General features: G+C 45.1%; 1 protein-coding gene across 5 annotated transcripts in view; it reads right to left on the bottom strand.

The window, feature by feature from the left end:
- The window catches only part of PALD1 (phosphatase domain containing paladin 1), a 106,023-nt gene that overhangs the window by 37,781 nt on the left and 42,550 nt on the right, over nt 1-25,692 (bottom strand). For 4 of the 5 annotated variants that reach the window (XM_083503057.1, XM_083503058.1, XM_083503056.1 and 1 more), the window contains exons 2-14: nt 18,629-18,823; nt 17,847-17,949; nt 17,041-17,220; nt 15,891-16,055; nt 14,383-14,543; nt 12,933-13,008; nt 11,334-11,485; nt 10,053-10,149; nt 9,065-9,169; nt 4,319-4,414; nt 2,739-2,873; nt 1,573-1,689; nt 254-433 (exon numbers count right to left, since the gene is read on the bottom strand). In XM_083503057.1, coding sequence (XP_083359183.1) covers nt 254-433; nt 1,573-1,689; nt 2,739-2,873; nt 4,319-4,414; nt 9,065-9,169; nt 10,053-10,149; nt 11,334-11,485; nt 12,933-13,008; nt 14,383-14,543; nt 15,891-16,055; nt 17,041-17,220; nt 17,847-17,949; nt 18,629-18,810 — 1,749 coding nt within the window. In that variant the 5' untranslated portion in view covers nt 18,811-18,823. Of the gene's footprint in view, nt 1-253; nt 434-1,572; nt 1,690-2,738; nt 2,874-4,318; nt 4,415-9,064; nt 9,170-10,052; nt 10,150-11,333; nt 11,486-12,932; nt 13,009-14,382; nt 14,544-15,890; nt 16,056-17,040; nt 17,221-17,846; nt 17,950-18,628; nt 18,824-23,154; nt 23,253-25,692 lie in introns of those variants that run through there. The other variant, XM_083503059.1, reaches the window with a different exon arrangement.

A 25,692-nucleotide genomic window follows, 5' to 3' on the forward strand; every position in this document is an offset into this window, starting at 1 on the left:
ATAAAACAACAGCCACAATGAAAGATGCAACGTGCCTTCCAGTGTAAACAGATAGTAAGAATCTCCTTGTTGGATACTTTTTAACTGCATAGCATCCTTAGAAGCCAGCCTAGAGGAACACTATCATTTTTCCCCAATTCCTGCAGAGTGGCTGCCTGTTGTGAAATGCTAACTGTCGCAGATCAAGCCAAAAGTTTCCCAATACTTGCCTGGCGAAGGAAAAAAGAGAAGTTAAAAGCGCCTGAGCTCTCACCTCCAGCTGTTCAGGTGACGTTGCAGGCACTGTAATCTGCTGCTCCAGGTTGCCAACCTCCCGGACGGTGTAGGTTTGCTCGTTCCCTTCTAGGACCACATCTTCGCGAAGATTGACCCACAAGATGTGGGAATACTTCCTCTTCGCATCTGTCAGGTAGCTCAAGACATTCCCGATAGCCTGAAGAAAATGAGTAATAGTGGTCTTGTAGTAAGGTTAACACTTACTGTGGTACCTCGGGTTACATACGCTTCAGGTTACAGACTCCGCTAACCCAGAAATAGTGCTTCAGGTTAAGAACTTTGCTTCAGGATGAGAACAGAAATCGTGCTCTGGCGGCACGGCAGCAGGAGGAGGCCCCATTAGCTAAAGTGGTGCTAAAGGTTAAGAACAGTTTCAGGTTAAGTACGGACCTCCGGAACAAATTAAGTATTTAACCCGAGGTACCACTGTACTGGGAAATGATATATAATGAATTGAAAAGGATGTTTAAAATAATGTTTGTAAAAATAAAAAAAACACCAGAAGCTTTTCTTTTGGGAATTATAGGGACAGAACTACCAAAACTGTATAGAAACTTATTCATGCTACTACAGCTGCAAGAATGCTACTACAGCTGCAAGAATGCTACTCGCTGAAAAATAAAAAGAAGCAGAAGTCCCAGCAAAGGAAGAATGGATACAAAAACTTATGGAATATGCAGAAACGGTGAAACTTACTGGAAGAATAAGAAAGCAAGATAACAAACTCTTTATAAAAGAATGGAAGTGGTTTATTGAATATTTACAGATAAATTGTAAGCAGGTAAGAACATTGGCAGGGTTGTTGTAATGACCTCCAGTTTTATAAGAGTATGCATTTAAAGTAAGATGAATAAATGAGCAAATTAAGTTAATTTGTATATGCACAAGATATTAAAAATAAGTTTAAGGTAATGCAGAAAGAAGGGGAAGGAAGTCAAGTTCTGAAATGTTAAAATGATTTCAAAATTAGTGAAATGTATAAACCTGAAAAGAAATCAATCAATCAATACAACCCTACAACTGGTTAGTTGTGTGACTTTCTCAAGGGCTCTCAGTCAGCTTCCTTTTGTTTCCACAACTTCACTGGGTTTCACAGGTGTGGGAAATCTGGAAACTCCACTGTCTTTTTATTTTATTCTTTTAAGGGTCAAATTCCTGTTTCGATTTTTATAAAAATAATAATAATAATAATAATAATAATAATAATAATAATAATAATGCCTGTTTTTAACCCGAGAGCTCTCTGGCCCTATCTCAGACTCTCTTCCCAGAAACTACACAGCATTGTTCGATTACCTTGGCGTTCGGCTGTGCCATCCCATACACAGGCATCTTGGGGACTCTCCGGAAGTTGGCCACGCTCATCTCCTTGACTGTGCTGAGCACATCTGGAGAAAACCTTTCATCCACCACCTATGGCAGAAGCAGAAGAACTCTGAAGGCCGCGGCAACCAACTAGGAAAAGCTGGACATTCATTTTGCTCATGCGGTTCCCAGAGACACTTCCTCAAGCACTTCCTGCCTCGGCAAGATCATACCGGGAAGGACAGCAGCTCTTACACCAACAACCTCCTTCCAAATCCCACTTAAACTAAAAACCTAATGTGGTGCCTTTCCAGATGAAGCCCGTCAGCCGCAGCCAATGTGGCCGGTGGTCAGGGATGAGAAGCACCGCAGCCCAACAGCATCTGGGGGTGGGCACCAGGTTGGGGAAGGGTGGCCTACAGAAAGAGCAACAATAGTCCCCAAATCACATGAATGCGATGCAGATCTGAAATCACCCAAAGCATACGCAGGTACAGAGGGTAATCCGCCCAATGGGTGGCATTCAACTATATCCCACCACTGAAATTAACGAACCTAACTTAGCCACGTCTACCAACTTAATGGGGCTACTCTGAGTAGGGCTAGCACTGAATGCCACCCAACGTCCGCTGGTGCTCAGGCATGCCTGCACACACTCAGTTTAACAGAATCCCTGGAAGAACGTGCTGCTACGTTTCAGAAAACCTGACTGCGTCCTCAGAAGAAGGCTGAGCATGTAGGGGTGGGGGAGAAAGGGGATAGAATATAGTCCAACCCTTTAACAAGGAGATCAATTACATCCACAAGTGGGCGCCAGTGTGGCACAGTGGTTAGAGTGTTGGACCTGGGAAACCAGGGTTCGAATCCCCACTCAGCCTCAGCCTACCCTACCTTACAGGGTTGTTGTGAGGCTAAAATGGGGAGGAGAACTGTGTACGACACCTTGAGCTCCTCGGAGGAAAAGTGGGATATAAATGTAGTTGTGATAGTAATAAATAATAATAATAATAATTCTTACAGAAATGTAATAAAATGCAGAGCTGCTGTCCAAGATGGCTCCAAAGAAGGGTGTTCAAGAGTCAGGCAGTGTAGGCAGGCTGATCAGAGTAAATATATTTAATAATAATAATAACAACAACTCAAAATAGTTGACTCACCAGCACCCGTGCCCCCTTAGTTATCTGCTCCCCTGTGACCACAAGCTCTGACAGGTTCATGCTGGCCTGAAGCCTGTATAGTTCAGAGTGCCTGCACATCCATCGGCTGAAATCTAGGGCAAAAGCAAGGGGGTACTTCCAGTCCAGGAAGGGAGACAAGACAGACAGGGACACTGTCAGAAGCAAATCAACATACTACACACATCACAAGTAATCATTAGAAAACATGGCATCCTGTTGGCACAAAAAAACGCTATCTTCTCCTTATGGAATAACACACATTGGCTGAAGGTGCTGCTAGTTGAGGCCATGATCTTAGCAGCAGAGAGAATTATGTAAACGTTTTGTTGGGAATGGAAGACACAAGGCATGGTGGCCAAATCTGCTGTCGCAGTACAGGATATAAGGTTGTCCTTTTCTCCCTTTCCTTTCCTGTAAACCAGTGTTTCTCAACCTGACCGCTGGTGTTGCTAACTAAGGATGATGGGATTTGTAGTCCAAAAACAGCTGGAGACCCAGGTTTGGGAAACACTTGCTGTACACCAACATCACAAATTATCAAGGGGTTTTTTGCTTGATTTGACTGAGCTGAAGGTTTCTTTTATTACAGGGCTCGTAATGTTTTCATCATAGTGGCCACTGAGTGAACGGTAAAGAGCAGTGGGAATGACAGTGATACTGACAACAGCCAACTGGATGCCATGGCCTTTGGCTAGCGCAATAAAAGTTTATCTAACACAAGCCATTTCCCTTTACAATTTGATCTGACCACAAACTCCCAAGAGCAGGCATAGGCAAACTCGGCCCTCCAGATGTTTTGGGACTACAGCTCCCATCATCCCTGACCACTGGTCCTGTTAGCTAGGGATGATGGGAGTTGTAGTCCCAAAACATCTGGAGGGCCGAGTTTGCCTATGCCTACCCAAGAGCTTGCCAGCAGAGAAACTTTCGATGACTGGTTGGGTTCAACATTCACTTCAGTCTCTCTGGGGTTCACGTTCAGTTTCCATTGTGTGCAAGTGAAATGTTTATAAGGGTGGAACTAAACAATGTGGATTCAGCATTTCGCATGGACCCCCACTTTCCATGTGGGTCTGCTCAGGCTTCCGCTACAGCTGTGGTGCCTAGGCTGTGGAACACCCTTCCCAACAGAGACCCTGTCTGCCTCATTACTTTTTGCTGTAAAGTGAAAATGGGGCTTTTTAAGAGAAGTTTTGGCCTGATTTAAAAGCTTTTTTGTTTTGTTTTTTGCCTCTTGCAGCTTTTAAGGATATTTTTGTTTCATTTTCAAGCTTGCCTTCCCCTCTTCCCTCCCATTTCATTTTCCTCCTGTGTTTAGACGGCAAGTCTTAGGGGGCAAGGGACCATATTGGAACTGGCTTTCGTAAGCTGCTCTGAGAGCCTTTTTTTGGCTCTGAAGAAAGAGGCTTGGTGTCCGGTTCCTACCCCCCCTTGGCATTGCAACATCTAGTTCCACTTTCCCTGACATATGTAAGATGTCTGCACCCCATCGCTGGGTACACCTGGCAAGGGTGGAAAAATGCACAGCATCATTTAGGAGCACAGGGAAGAATACTCACCTGTTCGTGAAGGTAATAGTTGAAAGCTATCAAGTAGAAGTAGCGCTCAAGGCTCTGCAACGTCCTCTGAAGGAAATACTCTTTGGTGCTGTTCCCCTACAATGCAAACACACAAATAGTAATATTAATAAGAGGCACTTGCCATTGTTGTAGTTGTAGTTGCTATTAAATTTGCATCTCACCCTTCCTCCCAAAGGAGCCCTGGGCAGCAAACACCAAGAGATAAAACAATAAAAACATCTTAAAAGCAATTCCAATACAGACACAGACTGGGACAGATCTCAGCTTAAAAGTTTTGTTGAAGTTGGACTGTATTTGGTAGGCACCAAGAAGACAGAAGCTGTGTTAACATTCATGGGGCAGGGATTCCAAAGCGTAGGTGCTACTGCACTAAAAGCCCGACGGTGCAGAATGAACATCCTAATAAGAGGGTATCTCCAGGAGGCCCTCAGCTGCAGAGTAGGGCTAGGCGATATCTGGTTTTCAACACTTTGAAATATCTCCCAGGGAGTTCCATGGTTGAGTGAGGATTTGACTGATTTCCCCTGTCCAACTACAAAACTAAACCATACTGGCTCTCCATATGGAAAATGTAGAACTTTAACATTTGACTCTATTTATAAAGGGACTACATTCTGTTTTGGGGAGGTGTGGCGGGGGGAGAGAAAGAATTTGGCAAGCGGTCCACTGGAAATCTGCGACATTACATAATTGTCTTTCGTTAATATTTACTTGTTATCCCCCCTTAAGAGAAATCCGGCCACAAGTCATTTATCAAAAAGATTAAGGAACATGCTTAGGACTGAACTGAACATTCTCCTGCATGGAAAATATGCAGCTATGTGTTAAAGGGGAAGAGAGAAGTCTTCTTAATTATCTGTGGGGTGAAGGTGAGGCAAGAGTTTAAAATTGTGACACACTTTATGGGTGCCCTCTAACATTCATTTGTCGAGTGAGCGATACCATGTTTTTTGTTAGCGTAAACTTATATACGAGCCTGTTAAACAAAACAGTCCCTTCTTGCCTTTTCTCAGTGAAAGAAGACTGAAAGGTGCAGATATCAGATTTATATGTGATTTATCAAGACAAATGTAGCCTGCCCACCCGCTGTGGCCTGCCAGGTACCCGTCAACCTCTCCCATTTTTGCAGTTCCAGATTGGGGATGAGGGGAGGTGAAGAGAGGGATATTTAGCCACTCTATAGCAGGCAGCCATTAGCGGCTTTTGAGATGGAATCAAGAGATTTACAAGCTGGAAAGGCATGGTATACACTATAAACATAGATTTACAGAGACACACATCGCTCTTCCTCCATGATGCATTTTGTCCAATGAGAACATAACCCTAGGAAATTTTTCCATTGTTTTAAGAAGAGCTGTTGCTGTGTTTGAACTTCAAATAAACAGTCCCTGTGTTTGAAATGTAGAGCGGGGTCCAAAGGCTTATTTCTCAGAGCCGCTGGAAACATACGCCAGCCGCATCCTGCAAAGGCCAAACTGAAATTCACCCTGACAGGAAATCCAGGGCTGCATTCACAAAATGGCTGCTCCAGAGCTCCATTCGCAAAATGGAGTGGTTCTTCCCCATCCTTTTTCCCCTTATGAGGTAGATAAGGTTGTGATGAGACAGCATCTGGCCCAAGGTCACCCAGTGATCTTCAAACCTGAGTTTCAGAGCCGGGCCCTATCAAGAGGCACAGTAAGGTAGCTGCCTCAAGCAGTGGGTCAGTGCTTGGCACACCAGCCAGCTTGCTCCTCTGCCACCTTTTCAAAGAATTCAAAGGACGTGCTTAAATCACACTCCTGATTCTTCCTTTAAAGTGGTATCACCTGACACCATAGGATGCCACATTCCTGACAGGTGGGTAGTCCTGCCTACCAGTCACAAGCAGTCTGCAGAGGGTGGATTAGAGCAGTGATGGAGAACTTCAGGCCTGAGAGGTGAACGTGGCCTCTCTGCCTGCTCCTTGGGATTCCCACCAGACCACATCCCCTTTCCCCACCGTGCCCCTCCTTTGCGTGTTTCTGATGGGCAAGAATGCATCTGTGAACTCCCATAATGCTTTGAAGCATTATGTCAGGTGACAGGATGTCAGGTGATTCAGTTGGATGGAGGACAGAGGGGGCTGTGTGAGTGTGGCCCCCAGAACGATGACTAGAAGGGAATTAAGACTTTCAGGCTATAAAAAAGGGGGTTCTCAACCCCTTGATTAAAGTACTAAGCAACAGTTTTTCAGTATGCACCAACAGAATGAACTTTGTATTTAACTGAATAATGTTCTAAAAATTCATTTATATGCTAACTAATTAATTGTATCGTGCCTACTAATGCACCTTCCTATAAAGGCAAATATCAAAGGAGTTGGGGCTTTGGAACGCTGCAGGAAGAAGACGACGAAGAGGAAGAGGAAGAAGATGTTATTTATATGCCTCCAGTCACTCTAGGCAGCTTCCAACAAATTAAAACATTAATAAGCACAGTAAACATTGATGAAACATTAAAAATTGAAGTGCTGTTACTTCAGTCTTCTTTTCCGAGGTGCAGCTGCCACATCTTCCTTGCACAAATTAAAAACCAAGAGTTGCTTACCCAGCCTTGCATACAGCGCTTTTTTCACAGGAGACTAACTGCAGCTAACAGAGCTGGATTAAGGCAGGGATGAGGAACCTCAGGGCGGGAGCCAAATGTGGCCCTCCAGACACTTGTATCTGGCCCTCAAGATTCTCCTCATTCCACACCCCTTCCCCAGCCAAGCCCCTTCCCCACCCCCCAGGCCACATCCTCACCAGCCCTGCCTTGCACCTTCCATGCCTGTTAAACCCAGCCCTTGCTAAAGAAGGAAGAGAAGGAAAAGAGACAAAGGCATTGAACAGCTGGCAAGAGAAAAAGACCCTCAGGTATGGGAGGGAAAGAGCTTTTATGAGAGTTCAGCCCTACCACCACACACACATTGCCCTAGCGGTGTAAGACAGTTTCCTTGCAAGTGCAGCTAAGTCTCCTTCAGCCAAGCAGGAGGTGGCGCAGAAGATAAATCCCTTCTGGTGTGAGCCCTGCCACCACCCAAAGCCTGGATCCTCCTTTACAAATGTGATGATAAAAAACAAATAATAGCAAGTGCTTTTATCTTCAATGGCAAGTGTTCTCTTGAAAAAACAATATATCCTTCCGGTTTCCTGAATAAACATTTGGAAACCTTTCTGGCTTTCAGTACAAACCGTCCTTGTTTATAGCCATAATTTACACCTGAAGAATTTTATAGTCTATCCTGTTTATATCTTTTAGGCACGGGGGGGGGGGGGGGGCAGGGAGGGCAGGGGAGAGAGGCACCCAAAAGGAAAATTGAAGCAGTGTGTCCCCTGTGCTCATATTTCCTTTTTCACATTTCTTGTCAACTTTTAGGAAAAAGCTGCATGTCAGGAACGGAGAGTGCATTTTCTGAAAAAGCGAAACAAAAAATCTAAGAAGCAGCAAGGACAGATGGAGCCGAGTCCCGGAACTATTAAGAACTGTACACACTAATTAACAACAGTGGGTCCAATAAGAGGCAACACATAACACTGACAATGATCTGGTATGCAAAAGGAGAAAATGTCTAATGAAGCTTGGGAGAACTAATGAGCAAGTACAATTTCTATAAAACGTGTTATGCTGAATGGGGCTACTGAATGCTACTCTATGGCCCTTGGAAGATTTTTAATGCACTACATAAAATGCTAAGTATAATATTTATTTTTAATGATTCTAGGGAAGCAAGATGCTAAGATATTCTGCAGAGGCAAGGTCACATGTTCATGTATACCAATGTATATTCCTAGCTAGAATGATTTGCAGCAACACAACCAAGCCAATGCCCCAAAGCTCCTGAAAGTTTTTAGGAGACCCCTAAAAAAAGTAAAGGTAAAGGACCCCTGGACGGTGAAGTCCAGTCAAAGGTGACTATGGGGTTGCGGCGCTCATCTTGCTTTCAGGACGAGGGAGCCGGCGTTTGTCCACAGACAGCTTTCTGGGTCATGTGGCCAGCATGACTAAACAGCTTCTGGCGCAACGGGACACCATGACGGAAATCAGAGCGCATGGAAATGCCATTTACCTTCCTGCCACAGTGGTGCCTATTTATCTACTTGCACTGGCATGCTTTCGAACTGCTAGGTTGGCAGGAGCTGGGACATAGCAATGAGAGCTCACCACTGTCGTGCAGATTCAAACCACCAACCTTCTGATCAGCAAGCCCAAGAGGCTCAGTGGTTTAGACCACAGTGCCACCTGCGTCCCTAGGAGACCCCTAGTCCCCTCACAGAGCTACAATCCCCAGAGTGGTTTAACAACCAATCCCTCTTCCCAGGAAACTCTGGGAACTATAGTGCTGTGAGAGGAATAGGGGTTTCCTAACAACTCTTGGCACTTTTAACAAACTACAGTTCCCAGGATTCTTTTGAGGGAGCCATGACTGTTTAAAGTGGTATGAGATGGCTTTAATGTATAACACACATGGAGCCCAAGTCAAATTTTAAAAGGTGGGCTTTCTTCCAAGGAAGCATCAATTGTGAGCTGAGGTAGACGTACATTAAATATCCCAATGTCCCGTAGAAAGGCATAATCATAACATGGGTCAAACCTAGCTGTGGACACCACTTTAGGAAACTTAATAATGCCATAAGCTTAGGTCAAGATTTTAAGTAGTAAACTAATTCAATCATTAAATTAAACACTTTAAAATTTAAGAAGGAGCCTCAGCCCGACCAATACCTGAATCCGATAATCTTCTCCAATCCCTTCCAGCTTCTTCTTATTCTCGTAGATGGCTTCCTTCATGTCATGCATTTCTGAACACAAGGAAATGGCGGAATCCACCTGAGAAAGCCAAAAGGCAAATGTCAATCTACGCAAGAGAGAGAGGATGCTGTACGTTTCAATCTCTTGCATGCTACATTTGCGCAGGCCCCCATTGATCTTATCGCCTGGAAAGGCACTCCCCAGTTTAATGGCACAGTTCAAAATTGCGACCACTTTCTGGACAACCTTCAAACTTATCAAGTTCACGGGTAATCAAAAAGTTTCCAGCATCGATGCATTCCCTTTCTTCATTGGGGGGTTGAGAACAACTGGGGAGAATAAACAGCTTTGGTTTTGACTGTGCTGTTCTCTTAACCAGGTTTTATTAAATTTGTTTCACTATTCCATGCATTTGTATAGAACCCCCCAAAACGGTGCTGGTAGGTACAACCTAATTAAAAGAAAGAAAGTCCATCATCAACCTCCAACATTAACCATTATGCAAATAATGCTAAAGGAGCACTGCAACCAGTGTGTGCTCCCCAAACATTTCATGTTGGTAACAGACTTTTTGGACATGCATCATTTTGCAGCACAATAATTCAGCTTTACTAGCAACCTGGAGGTTAAGCTAACCCCTTTCCAGTCCCAGGAGCTTGGGGAGTGTTCGCGCGACACACAGTTTGGAAAGCTCTGTTCTACACCCTTGACTAGCTGTTGTGAAGAGAGCTTTGACAATCACTTCTGAACAAGTGGTGCCCGATAACACCATCTTAGCCTTAAAGAGATATGGCGTGCTTGGTTCTACATCAGTAGCTGCCACGGGCAAGGACTTCAGACAGCAGAAATGGGGGGGGGGGGGAGAGAAAGGGAGTCAAGAGAAGGACAAGGGCAGCAGGGGATGGGTGTCGTGGACTTTATTGCCAAGGCTCCATCTGCAAATCAATGCAAATTTGCTTACCTCCTCAACTATCTGCTGGCCTTTCGGTACTATGTCAATAAAGGTCTGAATAATTCGAAATCGATCCCTTGGCAAAGACTTAGTGGGCTGTGGAAGGCTGTAATTGGAAAAGGTCAAAATATTATTTCTTTAATGTGAAGTGAACTCTCTCTCTCTCTCTCTCTCTCTCTCTCTCTCTCTCTCTCACACACACACACACACACACAGCTATGCCAACTTGAGAGCACAATTCCACCCATTCAAAAATATCCATCAGATGTAATCCCCTGCTTCATATACCAACACCCTCATATAGACACACACAAGCCATGGTGTTTATTACATCCACACTCAATGAAGTATCCTTCCGCTTCAAGAGCTGGCCACTTATATACTACAGTGGTGCCTCGCAAGACGAAAAGAATCCGTTCTGTGATTCTCTTCGTCTAGCGGTTTTTTCGTCTTGCGAAGCAAGCCCATTGACGGATTAGCGGATTAGCGCTATTAGCGCTATTAGCGGCTTTTAGCGGCTTATCGGATCAGCTGATAAGCGGCTTAGCGGCTTAGAAAAAGGGGGGGAAAGGGAAAAAACCCCACAGGAACTCGCAAGACATTTTCGTCTTGTGAAGCAAGCCCATAGGAGATTCGTTTTGCGAAGCACCTCCAAAACGGAAAACTCTTTCGTCTAGCGAGTTTCCCGTCTTGTGAGGCAAGGGAAGGGACCCAAATAGTCCTCTAGTCCAACTCCCTGCAATGTAGGAAGGTAAGCAGTGCATGCTTTGTTTTCCCAGGATAATAACCCTAGAGCAGCCTTTCTCAACCTTGGGTCCCCAGCTGTTGTTGGGCTACAATTCCCATCATCCCTGACCATTGGTCCTGATAGCTAGGGATGATGGAAGTTGTAGTCCAACAGCAGCTGGGGACCTAAGATTGAGAAAGGCTGCCCTAGAACGTCTAGGGTTCCCACAAATGCTTCCCCTGTAGTTTATGGCGTGGCTTAGTTACTTGAGACACAACTATTTGCACTGTCATACTTGCTCCCACCAATCCGAGTTATAGCAGCAATGGAAAGTGAGACACTGTGGACCAGGGTACAAAGACTGATCCGCAAGGGAGAGTGGTGTATGGAGGTGAAACCTAAAAGAGTCTTCTGTCCCCTTGAAACTATATAGTTCCAAATGGAGTGCAGCCCCAACATTTGGATGCAAGGGAAGCCAGAATCTCCAATGCCAGTCAAACCCACACTCCTCCCTCTCAGCTTCATTTCCATTATGCTAGCTCAGGATGAAAAGGCATACTTACTCTTGTTTCTGCAGCCCACCCTTGCGGTGATAAAGCACCAGAGTGCCCAAAACCATGGCTAGGTTGGTCCTTCCGACTCCTGTTTGGCAGCTGAAGAGCAGGGCGGGAGGAGGCCTGCTGGGGTCTTGGAGAAGGAGCACATTGGGACTTTCCTGCAGGACAAAAATACAGTGCAAGGACATTTCTTGGGCTGCCATTCCCTCAGATTGACAGCTGATGGGGCCAGAGGAGAGGCCTCTCTTATAATCTGGGAAATAACAGGCTTGTATTGCTGAAGCACAGGAGGGAGAGAAGGAAAAGGACATGGCAGAAAGAGGGAAGCGGCATTTCTCCCAAACTAGTCTGCCATCTTGTTCGTTCTGCTATCAGGGGTTGATAGTTATGTTGATAGTCATGTCACATATGTTTTAATTCAGGGATGCTGAACCTGTAGCGCTCCAAATGTTGCTGGGACTCCAATTCCCAGCATCCCTGACCTTTGGTTGTGCTCCCTGGGGCTGATGGGAATTGCAGTCCCATGCCATCTGGAAGGACATAGGGTTCTGTATCCCACCAAGCACACAGGACATGCAATTGATACCTCAGGCTAGATTGCAAGCTTTGGGGGGAAAGAAACTACTGATTTAAAACAGAGTCCAACCCGCAAACTTATTTGGGGCTTACATAAAACGTACAACTTCAGTCATCTAATCAATCTCTAAAGTGAATCTGGAAAACCAGAATGCCTCAACTCCCAACTTACACTGGAGTGGTATAGAGGATACAGTTGACCGGGTGCCTTAATAAATAAACAGAAGAGTTGGCAAGAAGACAAAAAGTGATTGATTTTTACATGCTGTTGCTGTTTCTTTTACTACTGTTTGATTTCTTTTTTATGATGTACCATTAGTTTGTTTTTAAAATGAGCTGCCTTGAGTGCTCTTTTATGGAGTATAGGATATAAAAATGAACAACAAAAAAGAGAAACACATTCCAAAATGGCTTACTGTCCCCAAAAGCCAGGAAGATCTTCTTATCCCCCCCCCAAAAAAAAACCTTTCTCAAATTAGTTTCATATATTGAACATGGTTGAAAACTCCTTGGGAGGCAGAAATATTGAAAAACACATTTCTATTTCTTGTTATCAACGGAACAATATCTCATTTCTAAAACAATCTTATGCTTGCAGTTTCAAGCCCCACTGATTTCAAATGAAATCAATGATACTTTTTGAAAAGTGTTTTAAACTTCTGGCTGGGTCACACACCTTTTTTTAAAAAAAACAAACCTGTGTGGGTAGACATTTGGGTTTTCACATCAGGCATCCAAACATGGTCGCGAAACTCCAGACGAGCTCCCAAAGCGAATATAGGTTTGCCAGTAAAAATGCATGTATTCAGCTACAAGCTCCAGGGTGCCAAAAAATAGCCACCGCTTTTAGCTTTATGTGCATGGCAGCAGCAGGCAAAAGGAAGGAAAGATAAATCTTTCACCAACCAATGGCATCCAGCTTGCGCTACCTTGAACAACAACAGCTTTGCATGTTGCCGCCTGTTTAAAACAGAGGGTGCTACAACTCAAGGTAGCTTGTAGACCTTAACATTCTTTGGCAGCCCTTACCCTGAGGAAACTGATGAAAGCATCAAGTTGCGCTTCCAAGGGGGCTCCATCCATAGGCAAAGGCAGCCGGTGGTACCTGCCAAGAAAGAAGGCCCACGCAGGGGGTGTTACTGGGAGCAGAGAGACAAAAGCAGCCAGGATCAAAACTGTAGGCGATTTAAAAATAAAATAAAATACTGCATTGTCAATTCCACGCACCCAGAAGTTAGGTTAATTCAATGTGCCAGCATGGAAAGAAGGAGGAACCCACATACGATGCCTGTGGCAACCTGCTATATTCACTCCACTTGTCCCCCAACTCTTTCTTTTGTCAGTTGTTCAGTTATAAGCCTCTGTAGTAGGACCGTGTTTGGTTCTTGCCATTGTTGTGTACCTCAGCAGTGTAACAGCCTGCTTGCTTTCTGAACTTACAGGCTGTGTGCAAGGCTTCCCCTCTCAACAAAAATACTTTTATTCTTTAAACACCACTACCATTATTATTACAGTGGTACCTTGGTTCTCAAACGACTTAGTTGTTGAACAAATCGGCTCCCAAACGCTGAAAACCCGAAAGTAAGTGTTCCAGTTCGTGAACATTTTTCGGAAGCTGAACATCTGGTGCGGCTTCCGCTTGAGTGCAGGAAGCTCCTGCAGCCAATCGGAAGCTGCGCCTTGGTTTTTGAATGGTTTCGGGAGTCAAACAGACTCCCGGAATGAATTAAGTTCGAGAACCAAGGTTCCACTGTATTATTGTTATTATTACCGGTCCTGACAACAATTTGAAATTTAGAATTAAAAACAGTTAAAACAAATTACAGTCCCAGGAATATGATGGATAGCCCCGAGAACACACATCTCAAGTGTCAAAGGCCAGGCTGTATCTAATACCAGACACACCTCTGTGGGGTGTTCCATAACTTAGGGCGGGGGGCTGCCACAGAAAAGGCCTCTTCCAGGCTGCCACCACTTCTGAAAGCAGAGGAATACCAAGGGGGACACTACTGCTAATCTAATCTATTTACAGGTAAAATGTTTGTCCTTGAGGAAAGTACAATATGTTTTTACAGTTCTATTACCTTACGGGGGTGGGGGGTGGGACAGAACCCTTAGTAATACAGTGGTACCTCGGGTTAAGTTTGTTCCGGAGGTCCGTTCTTAACCTGAAACTGTTCTTAACCTGAAGCACCACTTTAGCTAATGGGACCTCCTGCTGCTGCTGCGCCACCACTGCACGATTTCTGTTCTCATCCTGAAGCAAAGTTGTTAACCTGAGGTACTATTTCTGGGTTAGCAGAGTCTGTAAGCTGAAGCGTATGTAACCCGAGGTACCACTGAACACACACACACACACACACACTGCGGAAAAGGAAGATGAAGATGGGCAAAGAACATTTGAAAAGAAGAGATAGCCAAGTTAACACAAATGATATACTCAAGCAGGGACTATCTTCTTCTCTCATGGAAAAGTTACCTGTAAGATGGCAGCAGAAAGACAGGCCTCTTATACACTTCTTCTGTCACATGGATGTCTTCTTCATAGCGGATTCTCACTGAATGGGGCTCGTCTTTGAAATGCTCGATATCATTGTAGACGTAATACGTGTTCTCCTTCAGCTGGGCGAAGTCGTGTATCTTCAACAGATAAATCCAATAAACCAACCTGAGAAGAGCCTTGCTTTATAAAACACGCCTTCACAACTTCCCTACACACACACACACCTGTGCCACTGAACCGAGAGGCACCATGGCAGATATCTGTGTATCCCGCTGAAACCTTTGGCAGTGATGGCCAAACTTGGCCCTCCAGCTGTTTTGGGACTACAATTCCCATCATCCCTGACCACTGGTCCTGTTAGCTAGGGATGATGGGAGTTGTAGTGCCAAAACAGCTGGAGGGCCGAGTTTGGCCACGGATAGTGTTGGGATATTTCCGTTCCACCTTAAGAGGGAGCAGGCTTTGAGAGTCACAGAGTCTGCGCATGTCCTGTTCACAGGATGTTTATGTTCTGATGTTTCCTTTCGTTTTCTCAGTTGGCCAGAGATGCTGACACAGAACGGTCATGTTTTGTTTTGTTCTGTTCTACACTAAATAAAGTCTGTAAATTATGCTCTTCTGCTCTTCTGCGGTGCAAGCTTTTGGCTGTGTTTCTGCTGATAAACAGTGTGCACAAGCCTGGAATGTGGCTAGGAATTTCTAAGGCTTCGTGCCGCTAACTGCTGGATCTGCCTGTCTACGGGAGATCGATGGACGCCCAGAACTCCGGCTTGGGCCATGATGGACTATATCTCCCTGGCAGTTTCCCAACAGATAGGTCACCATGGCAACCTGGGAACCATTTCCTATCCCTAGTCCAGTCCTATCCAGTAAGGCAGATGCTACTGAAACAACACTGGACTACACTATGACAAAGGAGCTCACAGAATGCCATGCTAATTAATATACCCATTTGTCCTCTCAGCAGAATATGAAGTTGTCTAATATGGCTTCCCAGTTCTACAACACAGAATTATCAGTGAATGTACACACACATACTGACTTCCCATGAATAAACTACATGACCAGCTCAATAATTTAACTGCATACCTACCATCTAGCTATATTTTTAAAAAACACCCCCAAAATAAGCCAGAAGATCTGGAATAAAGGTCACACATTACGTGCAAGGGGACTCCAGTGCTGCCAGTCCTGAGCTAGATAGATCAGTGGTCTGACTTTAAGAAGATAAGGCCCAACTAGCCCAGCATCCTGTTCTCGCAGTTGCTAGCCAGATGCCTGTTGGAAGCTCTCAGAGCAAGATCCGAGCACCACAGACACTCTCCCCACTTCCAGTTCCAGGAACAGGTACATGGAACAGCTTCCTATGTCTGCTGTAGTGAAATTAAGTGGCAAGGCACTGAGACAAGGAATGAACGGACTATCCCATCTCTAGCAGGTCCCACCGTACCGTGCAACCTCCCTGGACACTCAAAAAAAATCACCTCTTTCCGAATAGAGAGCTCCAGGTTTTCGACTTTGACACCCTTGTGTAGGTTGTGCAGGTTTTCGTGCAGGTTCTCCTTTCCCCTGGGAGTGTAGGGCATGAAGTCATTGTCCACGTGCAGAAAAAGCACGGGTTCCTCGCGCACACAGAATACGATGCACTCCTGCTGCAACAGAGAGGAAAGTGTTGGCTAAACCGTGTCGGTAAGCTAAGCTGCAAGCCGATATCAGGTAAGAGCCCATTTGATGCATTGACACTTTCCTATGGGTCACCTCTTTTCTTTTTAACCTCTAGAATTTTTTTCTTGGCTCTAGTGACCCTGACTAACTATATGGACTATGTGCTACATGCACAACAGCTCAAGGCAAAGCTCCCAGGTGCTGTTCCGAGAAGAATAAAAGATTGTCGCTACATCACGGTCTTCATGTACATATTAAAGTGGAATCTTTTTGTTCTGTTCCCACTCAACAGCTATATTTGGATTCATCAAACACATGCACACATGGGGGAGTGGGAGTATAAGAACACCACGCACATATTCGTATAGTTATAGGGACACAGAAACATGAGGCTAACGGCACATCATAGCTGAAAGCAGATAGGAACTTATGACATAATCAGAAGCACACAAAGGCACACACAAAATGCTTTGCTAACATCTCAAATGTAGAAACGGATGGGCAACGAATTTCAGTAGCGCCTGTGCCCTCAATCTGATAAAACTGACAGGATTTACTTGGACTTTGTTATTTTGACTCCGGTGCAACTGCTCATCCTACTATTTCATAGTTTGTTCACCTTGTAATTTTTGTAGGTTGTTATAATTGCACTCCCTGTTTTATATGCATTACAAAATGAAATAATAATAAGTAAAAGTTTAGAAAAATGGGGGGGGGTCATCGTGCCTGTGCCCGATGATTTATTTATTCTTCGTTTCATTAACATGTATACACCCCATGGTTGTTAAAAACAACAACCTCAAAGCGAAAAGCAAATAGGATTTTTAAAAGTAAAATGGTCAGCAGGGGCTTCACATGAACCGCCCTTATGCGTTGAAAGAACGTGTGGAGGGTTGTGGGAGTAGTGAACTGTTGTTCCCGTTCGCATTCTGAGTTGTGCATTAGCTTGACTTCCATGCCCGCACAGACCTTGTGGCCGTCGCTTTGCAGTTTCTGCAGGACCTGCTTGAATCCGTTTAAGCTGGGCTGGCCCATCCCAAACACAGAATATCCCCCTTTTGCCTGCCGAAAGTTCGGAGCACCGCAGCTGCTGGCAGTGTTGAGGACATCTAGCTTGCTGTATACGTCACGGACCATAAAGTATTTCCCCTGTAATAGGGAAGGGGAAAAGAAAGTAGAAAAAGTATAATGCATATTTCAACATGGGAAAGAAGGCAGGATGCTATGGGCCAGATTCCGCTGATAAGTCCTGCTAGCAGAAGACAGTGCAAGGTTTTCTGCTAGTGCAATGAGCCCTTTTGCCCCTACTGGGCACCCAAACCCCACAAACTTGACTTTGGGAAGGTCAGGGGAACCTCCAAAACAGTGTCCAGGGGAAGGAAAGGGGAGATCATTCCAACCAAGAAGCCGAAACGCTCACACTGGTGGAACCATCTCCAACCAACTTTTTCATACAACACATAAATCGGTCACAGAATTTGCTGCCACAAGATGCAGTAACGGCCACTAGCTTAAATGACTTTAAAAGGGGATTGACACAGATTCATGGAAGATACGGCTATTTGCTGTATTGGCTGGAGGGAACCTCCTACTCAGAGGCCATTTGCCAGATGGGACAACAGCAGGAGGGGGCAACTAGCTTCATGCTCCGCTTTCTCCAGCAGCATCTGGCTGGTCACAGTAGGGGGGAGGGGGGAGGGGGATGAGCTCTTCTTACATCCTTATGCCTCAGTCCCTGCATGCTGGATGCCCCAAGCCAAGTCTACGGCGCTCACCTGTACAAGGTAATGCTCCGGAGTAGACTCTGTAATCCGCCCCACAGTATAGCTGGCCTTCAATAAGTCATCATGAATCTGAAACTCTTCTTTGCAATTGTAGCTGTAAGAAGCACATGGAAGAAATTCATAGCGGGGTTTTCTGCAATTAAATAGGGCTTTAAATATGTGCTTTTCTTTTTTTAGCAGTGTAACAAATACTGCAAATCACCCAAAGATCTGGCAGTAGATCCCAGTCTACTTTCTTTCCACCCCTAGTTAGTTTGGACCACTGAGAAGAGATGAAAAGAGGTGTTAAGATGTTAGAAGTCTGTGCAAACTGCCTCTTCTACCAAACTGCACAGGCAGAATTACAGAGGAGGCTGCCCTATACAGAGTTCAGATAGCTCAGAATTGTCCACACTGGTTGGCAGCAGCTCTCCAAGGTTCTGGGACGCTGGGAATTGAACCTGGCGCCCTCTGCCTGAAAGCAGATGCTCTACCACTGAGCGATGCCTCTTCTGCCAACAGTCTGGTCTGCATTCCTTTGACAGGGGGAAGCAGCCACATGCATTTCAGAAGAGCATGGTTAGAGAATGGTGCTGGTAATGCCAAGGTTGCAGGTTCGATCCCTGTATAGGACAGCTGCATATTGGAGGGGGCTGGACTTAGATGATCCTCAGGGTGGGTCCCTTCCCACTCTATGATTCCATGATCTGCGATTCTAAGACAACGGTTCTCTAAGCTACCAGCACAGAGGTTCAAGGAATTTCAGGAACATCACTGGTTGGGGGGCAACTCACGTGATGACTACAGGTGCCACCTTATTGGTAATAATCGACTTGGCCTTGTTGTTGTGGAGGCCGACCGTCTGGAAGGAGTGGATGCTGAGGGAATGGCGGTCTTCCATCGTTCCGCTGCTGCCGTGGATATTCTCAAATGTTGCCGTCGTCGTCTGCTGAGCTGTGCTGGCAGTTGTACCCATAATCCACAGGCAACTGTGCAAAATCAGAAGGTGAAGAAGAGATACACGGAAAGATCAAAAGACTGCTTTTTCTGGAGTGAGGAGGAAGGAATACAAATATATCCAGGAAGAGGAAATTTGGATTTGACACAAACATACATAATCCTTTTAGAACGGCAGTGTTTTCAGGGAAACCCTGGACCTCCACGTAAGTTTACCATTACCTCCTCAACAGAAAGGTAAGCAATGACTGACAAGCTTGTCCACCACCACTGATCTTCCTCTACGGTAGGTATGCAATTGTGATAGAGAATGTTGCATACTCGGTTCAGGAAAGGAAGATCAGACAGGCCTGGCCTGCGCCCTTCAGAAATGAGTGATTGTGCATCTCCCAAAAAAGCCACTCTGCAGTGCTGGAGTTCTGTGGCAAATGTGCCAAGCATCCTTAGCAGATGAGCTGGTGCTGAAAGCAGTAAGTCTGAAAGCCACCCATTTATAGTTCCACCAGTTATGCTTATCTTGACATTTATAGATGGGTTTTGTTGGCTTCTAAGCATTAGTGGAGTACAGGACTAGTTTGAGGAAGTGGCCATATCCTCCGAGGAATATGCAGGATATTTTTGCACCGCCTACTGCAGTGGCTGGATTCCACTACAGATTTCCCCCCTCCCCAAACTAATCCCAGATATATGGGCCTTCTTTCATTACTGGGAAAACACAGAGAGATACATCCTGAGTGCTACCTTCTAGGTTCCAAGGCTAAGCTGTGACTCAATAAATATTCGATTTCATTAAAACTCTTGGAAACTAAGTCAGGTTAAGCTGCAAAACACAGGACACACACCACACACAGACTCCAGCACCGAAGTACGAAGTTGAGCCCTGTTTCTTCCTAATCCTATTCATAAATAGCTTAAAAACATTCCAACTCTCACAGGAACTTGGACACCCTTTGTATCTAGAGAGCTTGTGACAAAGACAATATTTGAACTGGAAGCTTGTGGCTACAATAGTGTGAGCCAGTATCCCATTTTTAATTAACGGCCTGTTCTTCACCCTTTCCTCCCCACAGCATCAAATCCACATAGGCCTTGGAGGCTTCTCTTTATCTGTCACCGTAATCTATTTCCCCATCTTTCTCCAAGTTCACATACAGCTATACAGAGAGCATCAGGAGTGCCACTGCCTTCGTGTCTCATCCCATGCAGAACCACGTAAATATTTGGAACATGACACTCCTAACCGTGTCTCTAGCATGCCACAAAGGCAATACAGTGGTGCCCCGCAAGACGAAATTAATTCGTTCCGCAATTTTTGTCGTCTAGCGAATTTTTCATCTTGCGAATCACGAAATCCCATAGGAATGCATTGAAAATCAATTAATGCGTTCCTATGGTCAAAAAAAGTCCAAACAAAGCCAAATTTGGTACAACAACAGTTTATTAACTGCTCTTTAAAGTCACACATACTGTAAAGAGCAGTTCAAAAATTTAAGGGAAAATAAATTAACTTTATAAACAAAACATGTCTTTGTTTTTAGTCAAAGAAAAAAAAGTCGCGAGACGTTTTTGTCTTGCGAAGCAAGCCCATAGGGGAAATTCGTCTTGCGAGGCAAATCGAAAACGGAAAAACCTTTCGTCTAGCGAGTTTTTTGTCTTGCGAGGCATTCGTCTTGCGAGGTACCACTGTACTTGGAAGAGTCATATTTCTTGTCAGGAGTACGTGCAAGAGCCAGGCCCCGTGACCAATAGGACTTTGCAGGACTGGGGCCTTCCTAAGTGTGTTCTGAAGAGGCAAGGTGCGGCCCCAGAGGTGAGGCCGATTGGTAACTCACAGCACCTGGTGGCAAGAGCTGGGAAGGGATATAAGGTCAGCATTTCCCTTCAGCTTTTTGCCACAGCAACACGCTCCCTGCCTTGCAGCGTTTGGCTTCTTGCTTCCTGATCCTTGAACCTCGGCTTCTTGACTTCTTGCTTCCTGACCCTCGGACCCTTGGCTTTTGGACTCCCGGATCTTGGCCTCTGGACCCCCATTCCTGCTCCCACCCTGCCATCTTGCTCCCGGTCCTGAGGTCCCCCTGCCAGGACTTTGATCGCCTGTGAACTGGACCGTGACATTTATCCGGCAACCTCTGGGGATCACAGCACTCGCGGGCCTCCACATTTTGCACCCACCAATGTCATCTACCCCTTTCAACTTTTCAAATAAAATACTTTTGATGATCGTTTGGTTGGGGGGGGCTGTCTGTTCCTTTGGGGGGGTGACTTCCCCTTTGTTTTGAGAGTGGGAGGGGGGTTGTCTGTTGTTTTGGGGACCCAAACATTACCAGTTTTGTTTGAGTTGGTTTATTTATTTATTGTATTTTGAGGGGGCTGTGAGCATGTGCAAAATGTTCAGCGGCCCCCCCACCCCCGATACGCCCCACCTATTTTTTACTTGGGCAATTCCTAAGGCCACGCTCTCTTGCCACCTTGTAAAGGCAATTTAACAAACAGTTGTAGCTCACAGCAAGGGTATTGTGAAGCAGAAATGGAGCTTGCTGTATTGCTGCAGCCGAAAGGTGCACACCGCAAGCCACTTAAAGGGTAAAGGGACCCCTGACCATTAGTTCCAGTCGTGGCAGACTCTGGGGTTGCAGCGCTCATCTCGCTTTCTTGGCCGAGGGAGCCAGCGTACAGCTTCCGGGTCATGTGGCCAGCATGACTAAGCCGCTTCTGGTGAACCAGAGCAGCGCACGAAAACGCCGTTTATTTTCCCGCCAGAGTGGTACCTATTTGTCTACTTGCACTTTGACATGCTTTCGAACTGCTAGGATGGCAGGAGCAGGGACCAAGCAACGGGAGCTCACCCTGTCGCGGGGATTCGAACTGCCGACCTTCTGATCGGCAAGCCCTAGGCTCTGTGGTTTAACCCACAGCACCACCCACGTCCTGCAAACCACTTAACTATGTGTATATTCCTCTATGTAGTAAGACTTGTGGACTAGAAAGATGAAGAGGAATGACCGTTGCCTGAGAAAGCAGCTTATGCCACTATCAATGCCTTAAGTCTTTGAAATGTATCTGAAGAAGTGTGCATGCATACAAAAGCTTATACCAAGAACAAACTTAGTTGGTCTCTAAGGTGCTACTGGACAATATATAGAGAGAGGGGGGGGGAGCAAATTCAAGTTTCACAGTTAAATTGATTTGGAACCTTTGTGCCACAAACCTACTCTCCCCCCCCCCCCAAATATATATATATATATATATATATTGTGATAAGAAAAGTATTAGGAAAACTCACCAGAAAGCATAGAGTAACATTTGCTTGGGGTAGCATGTATACAGTACGTAATGAATTAAATTTGGAATTGAATTAAAAATCACCCAAGGAACTTAATTCATGTTCAGTTCACCTAGAAATTATATGAACTACTTTCAGGTGCAGTTCGGAGATTTTTTTAAAAAATTAATACAGTGAGTTGGTTAATCCGAATCAGGTCATTCCAAGCATTGCTCAAAACCCACCTCTTCAATGAAACTTTTAGTTTACCCCTACTCCCACCCTAAACAAAGCCCAAGCATGTGTAACTTCAATTGCCTATCTTCCTCTCCTGCAACCCTTGCCTCCAGTCCTGCCACTCATGGTTAAAATTTTGCAAGCACCTTGGGGCAGAGACCAGGCTTTTTTTTTTTTTTTTTTTTTTGCTAATAAGACCTGACTCCAGTCTTCCCCCATTTAAATAGAACTTAACCAGAAGCACCCACAACAACAGACCCACAGGTATTAAATTAATATTCAATTAGATATTCTATAGCAGACTATATTAACACCTGGCCCAGCACAACTGGTAATTAAGACTCGGGAGATGCTAGGCCTAGTAAGCGTTTTTGTGACTATATTCAGACGTTACTGAAACGTTTTAAACAAGACTTGGCCTCTGTTTGTATAGCTGGCAAAGTCTACTTTGTCAGACTAGTTTATAAAGAGTTGTTGCCTTCCGTAGGAATGTGCTGTCTGCAACATTGGGGGAAAGCCTCAATACATCCCTTATAAAGCACTATTACATGCATGCTCAATGACATTTCCTTCTTCCTTCAGGCTGTACACAGCGTGGCATCTTTGCCCAGTTGGGCTCTATAGCGCTCCTCCAACCTTGTGAACTGCAACAACAGACCTCTGAAAAGCCTGCTCATATTGTTCAGCACATTGTCCCCCTCGTGTGTAGCCCACAGGATTACTGTTCCTTAATCCCAGTAGCCCCTCCACATTATTGCAAGGCTGAGGAAATCAATGGTCTTCCAGATGCTAGACTCCAACCACCACCACCCCTGACTACTAGCCCCCAGGGGGAATCATGGGCTGCAAGTTCGCCATCCTTACCTGTGACAAAGCACTTGAAGGATTTAGACTGGAGGTAAAATGCTGGATTGAGTTCTGCACAGGTTCACACACCAGTTTGCTCCAGCTCAGATATAGCATGGGTGGGGTTCTCTCCCTGACTTCCTGTTTCCTTACTGGGTCCTGATTCTCTACCACTTAGGTCTATTGCTCATGATCAACCCTGTAACTAACCCAAGTGCATGCAATTGAAGCAATCCCGTTTTCTGCCCATGCTTCCATTTCCTCTCTTGTTCCCCTGTGCCTATTTCAGATTGTAAGCCTCTTGGGATAGGGACAAGCCCTACCTCTTTTTGACAAGTGCCACAAAACAGATGGTGTTATACGAATGGTCTATAATAAGACAGCTAGAGGGGGGGGGGGGAAGAACATCAGAGCTTCGTTTCCTTGCCTGCTTGGATCTTTCATTAACAAAATGCAAACCTGGCTGCATTCCCGTATCCCTAATTAGTCTGTGTTTAGCAGAGGAGCAGACCAAGAACTTCAATTAAGCCAAGAAAGCCTTTATCTTGATCAATAGCCTTACCTCCATTCCTACCCCACCCAAACTCTTAAAAAAACCATGGGTCAAAAGGTTATGAGTGGGTTACAACATGCTTCTGTTGTGTTCTAGAGGTTTTTTTAATGAGAATGTTAGGACGCAACATATCGAAGAAAGCCTTATCATGGGTTACCCAGCGGTAACTTGCACACAGCCATTTGATTTTGCAGCATCCTGCCAACTGGTAAAGAGAATTTTACTGTTTCCCCAGACTTCTAATCAGGTGGCTTCATTGTATGATGTAATTTTTCTTGCCATCAAGCAGGATGCTGCAGCCTAACCAAGTGGTCACATCCACACTGTATATTTATCCCGCAGTGGAGTGGTTCTTTGCATCATTAGAGCAATGGAGGGATGTGCTTTCGTTACCAAGAACAGCAAAAATGAAATTGCTGTCACACTGAAAACTGTGTGCCACCTTAGAGGAGGAAAATAATTCTAGGAATCAGAGAAGCAGAGACTCTGTTCCTGGAAATCAAGAATTCTGCTAGCAATTTCAGACACACCAAATATAGACCCACCCAGTCAACACATCCTGACTATATTAGCATGGGAGTGGGCACGGTTGAACCATGAAATGTTTTCCTGCTAAACAGCCTTGGCCACAAAATTACTTTTCCGAAGCTCACTTTTAGGTGAAAGTTTTAGCTGCTTTATTTGTTTATTCCCAGAACTGGTGACTTTTGAGTGAAGGAGGCAACATTTCCTTTGAGCTCTCTCAGTTCCCAAGAACAACACGCTCGTGGTGACGTGTTCCAGCTGCTCAAAGCAGCTGGCTGCCTTCTAAGCAGCAGAGACTGATGTTTACAGCTGAAAGTTCGGAAAGCCAGTCACACGAAACTCCAATGGTGAAGTCTCCAACCCCCTGGCTTACACTTGCTGCTGTAACTCAGCCAGTCGAGAACAACATACTTGGTAGAATCAATTTTCTTCCCTACCCTGTTCACTGTTCACTTTTGAGTTCTAGTGGAATGGTGTGCAAATGCTCCCATAAACAACAGCCCCATCTCTCATGCGCCTCTTTTGTTGGGTCACCCAAGACACACGACATACCGTCGTCATTATTCTGCAGGTTTCCCCAATTTGAATCTGCTTTGTTAGTTGCTTCTTGAGCGGGAGAGAGAAACACGCAGTAAAATGACACCACATGTTCCATATTGGTAGGAGTAATCAAGGAGGATGATACACATGTATTCCCGTGGCACCTTTACAACTGCCTTAATGTCTAACTCCAACCTGAACTTCCTTCACACCCCAGGATCAATTGCAGCAGAAGCTAATCTGGTCCAGGCCAATTGTGATGCACTGATTCACAAGGCTTCTGAAGCAAAACATGGCAATAAATATCACCCTGCTTTCCTATCTCTGTGTTGGCGGCAGCCAAAAGCATCTTGCAACATGTAGTTCATGAAGGACAATACACAGACTGTCAGCATCAGGGCGCTGCAAGCTCTCTTTCTCAGTGGGTTAAATTTTAAAGGCTATGAACTGATGAGAAAGGCATATAGGAAATACCATAGCAAGAAGCACAGTAGAGGAAGATTAAAGGCAAAGGCACTGAAATTAAAGAGGAATCCTAGAATGAATTGTTTAAAAGCAATGGTGGTGGTGGCTTTAAAAAAATTACATATAACTATAGAAATAACCGTCCTGCCCACCTAGCAGTTCAAAAGCACGTCAAAGTGCAAGTAGATAAATAGGTACCGCTCCGGCGGGAAGGTAAACAACGTTTCCGTGTGCTGCTCTGGTTCGCCAGGAGCGGCTTAGTCATGCTGGCCACATGACCCGGAAGCTGTCTGAGGACAAACGGCGGCTCCCTCAGCCTATAGAGTGAGATGAGCACGCAACCCCAGAGTTGGTCACAACTGGACCTAATGGTCAGGGGTCCCTTTACCTTTATAGAAATAACCGTATCACAAATATTAATATGAGAAGGTCCCAAAGTATTCGATCTTCCTAAATGATCATTTAGGACTTTA

The sequence above is a fragment of the Podarcis liolepis genome (genome assembly GCF_965112155.1).
Source record: "Podarcis liolepis genome assembly, chromosome: 5".
NCBI classification, from domain to species: Eukaryota; Metazoa; Chordata; class Lepidosauria; order Squamata; family Lacertidae; genus Podarcis; species Podarcis liolepis.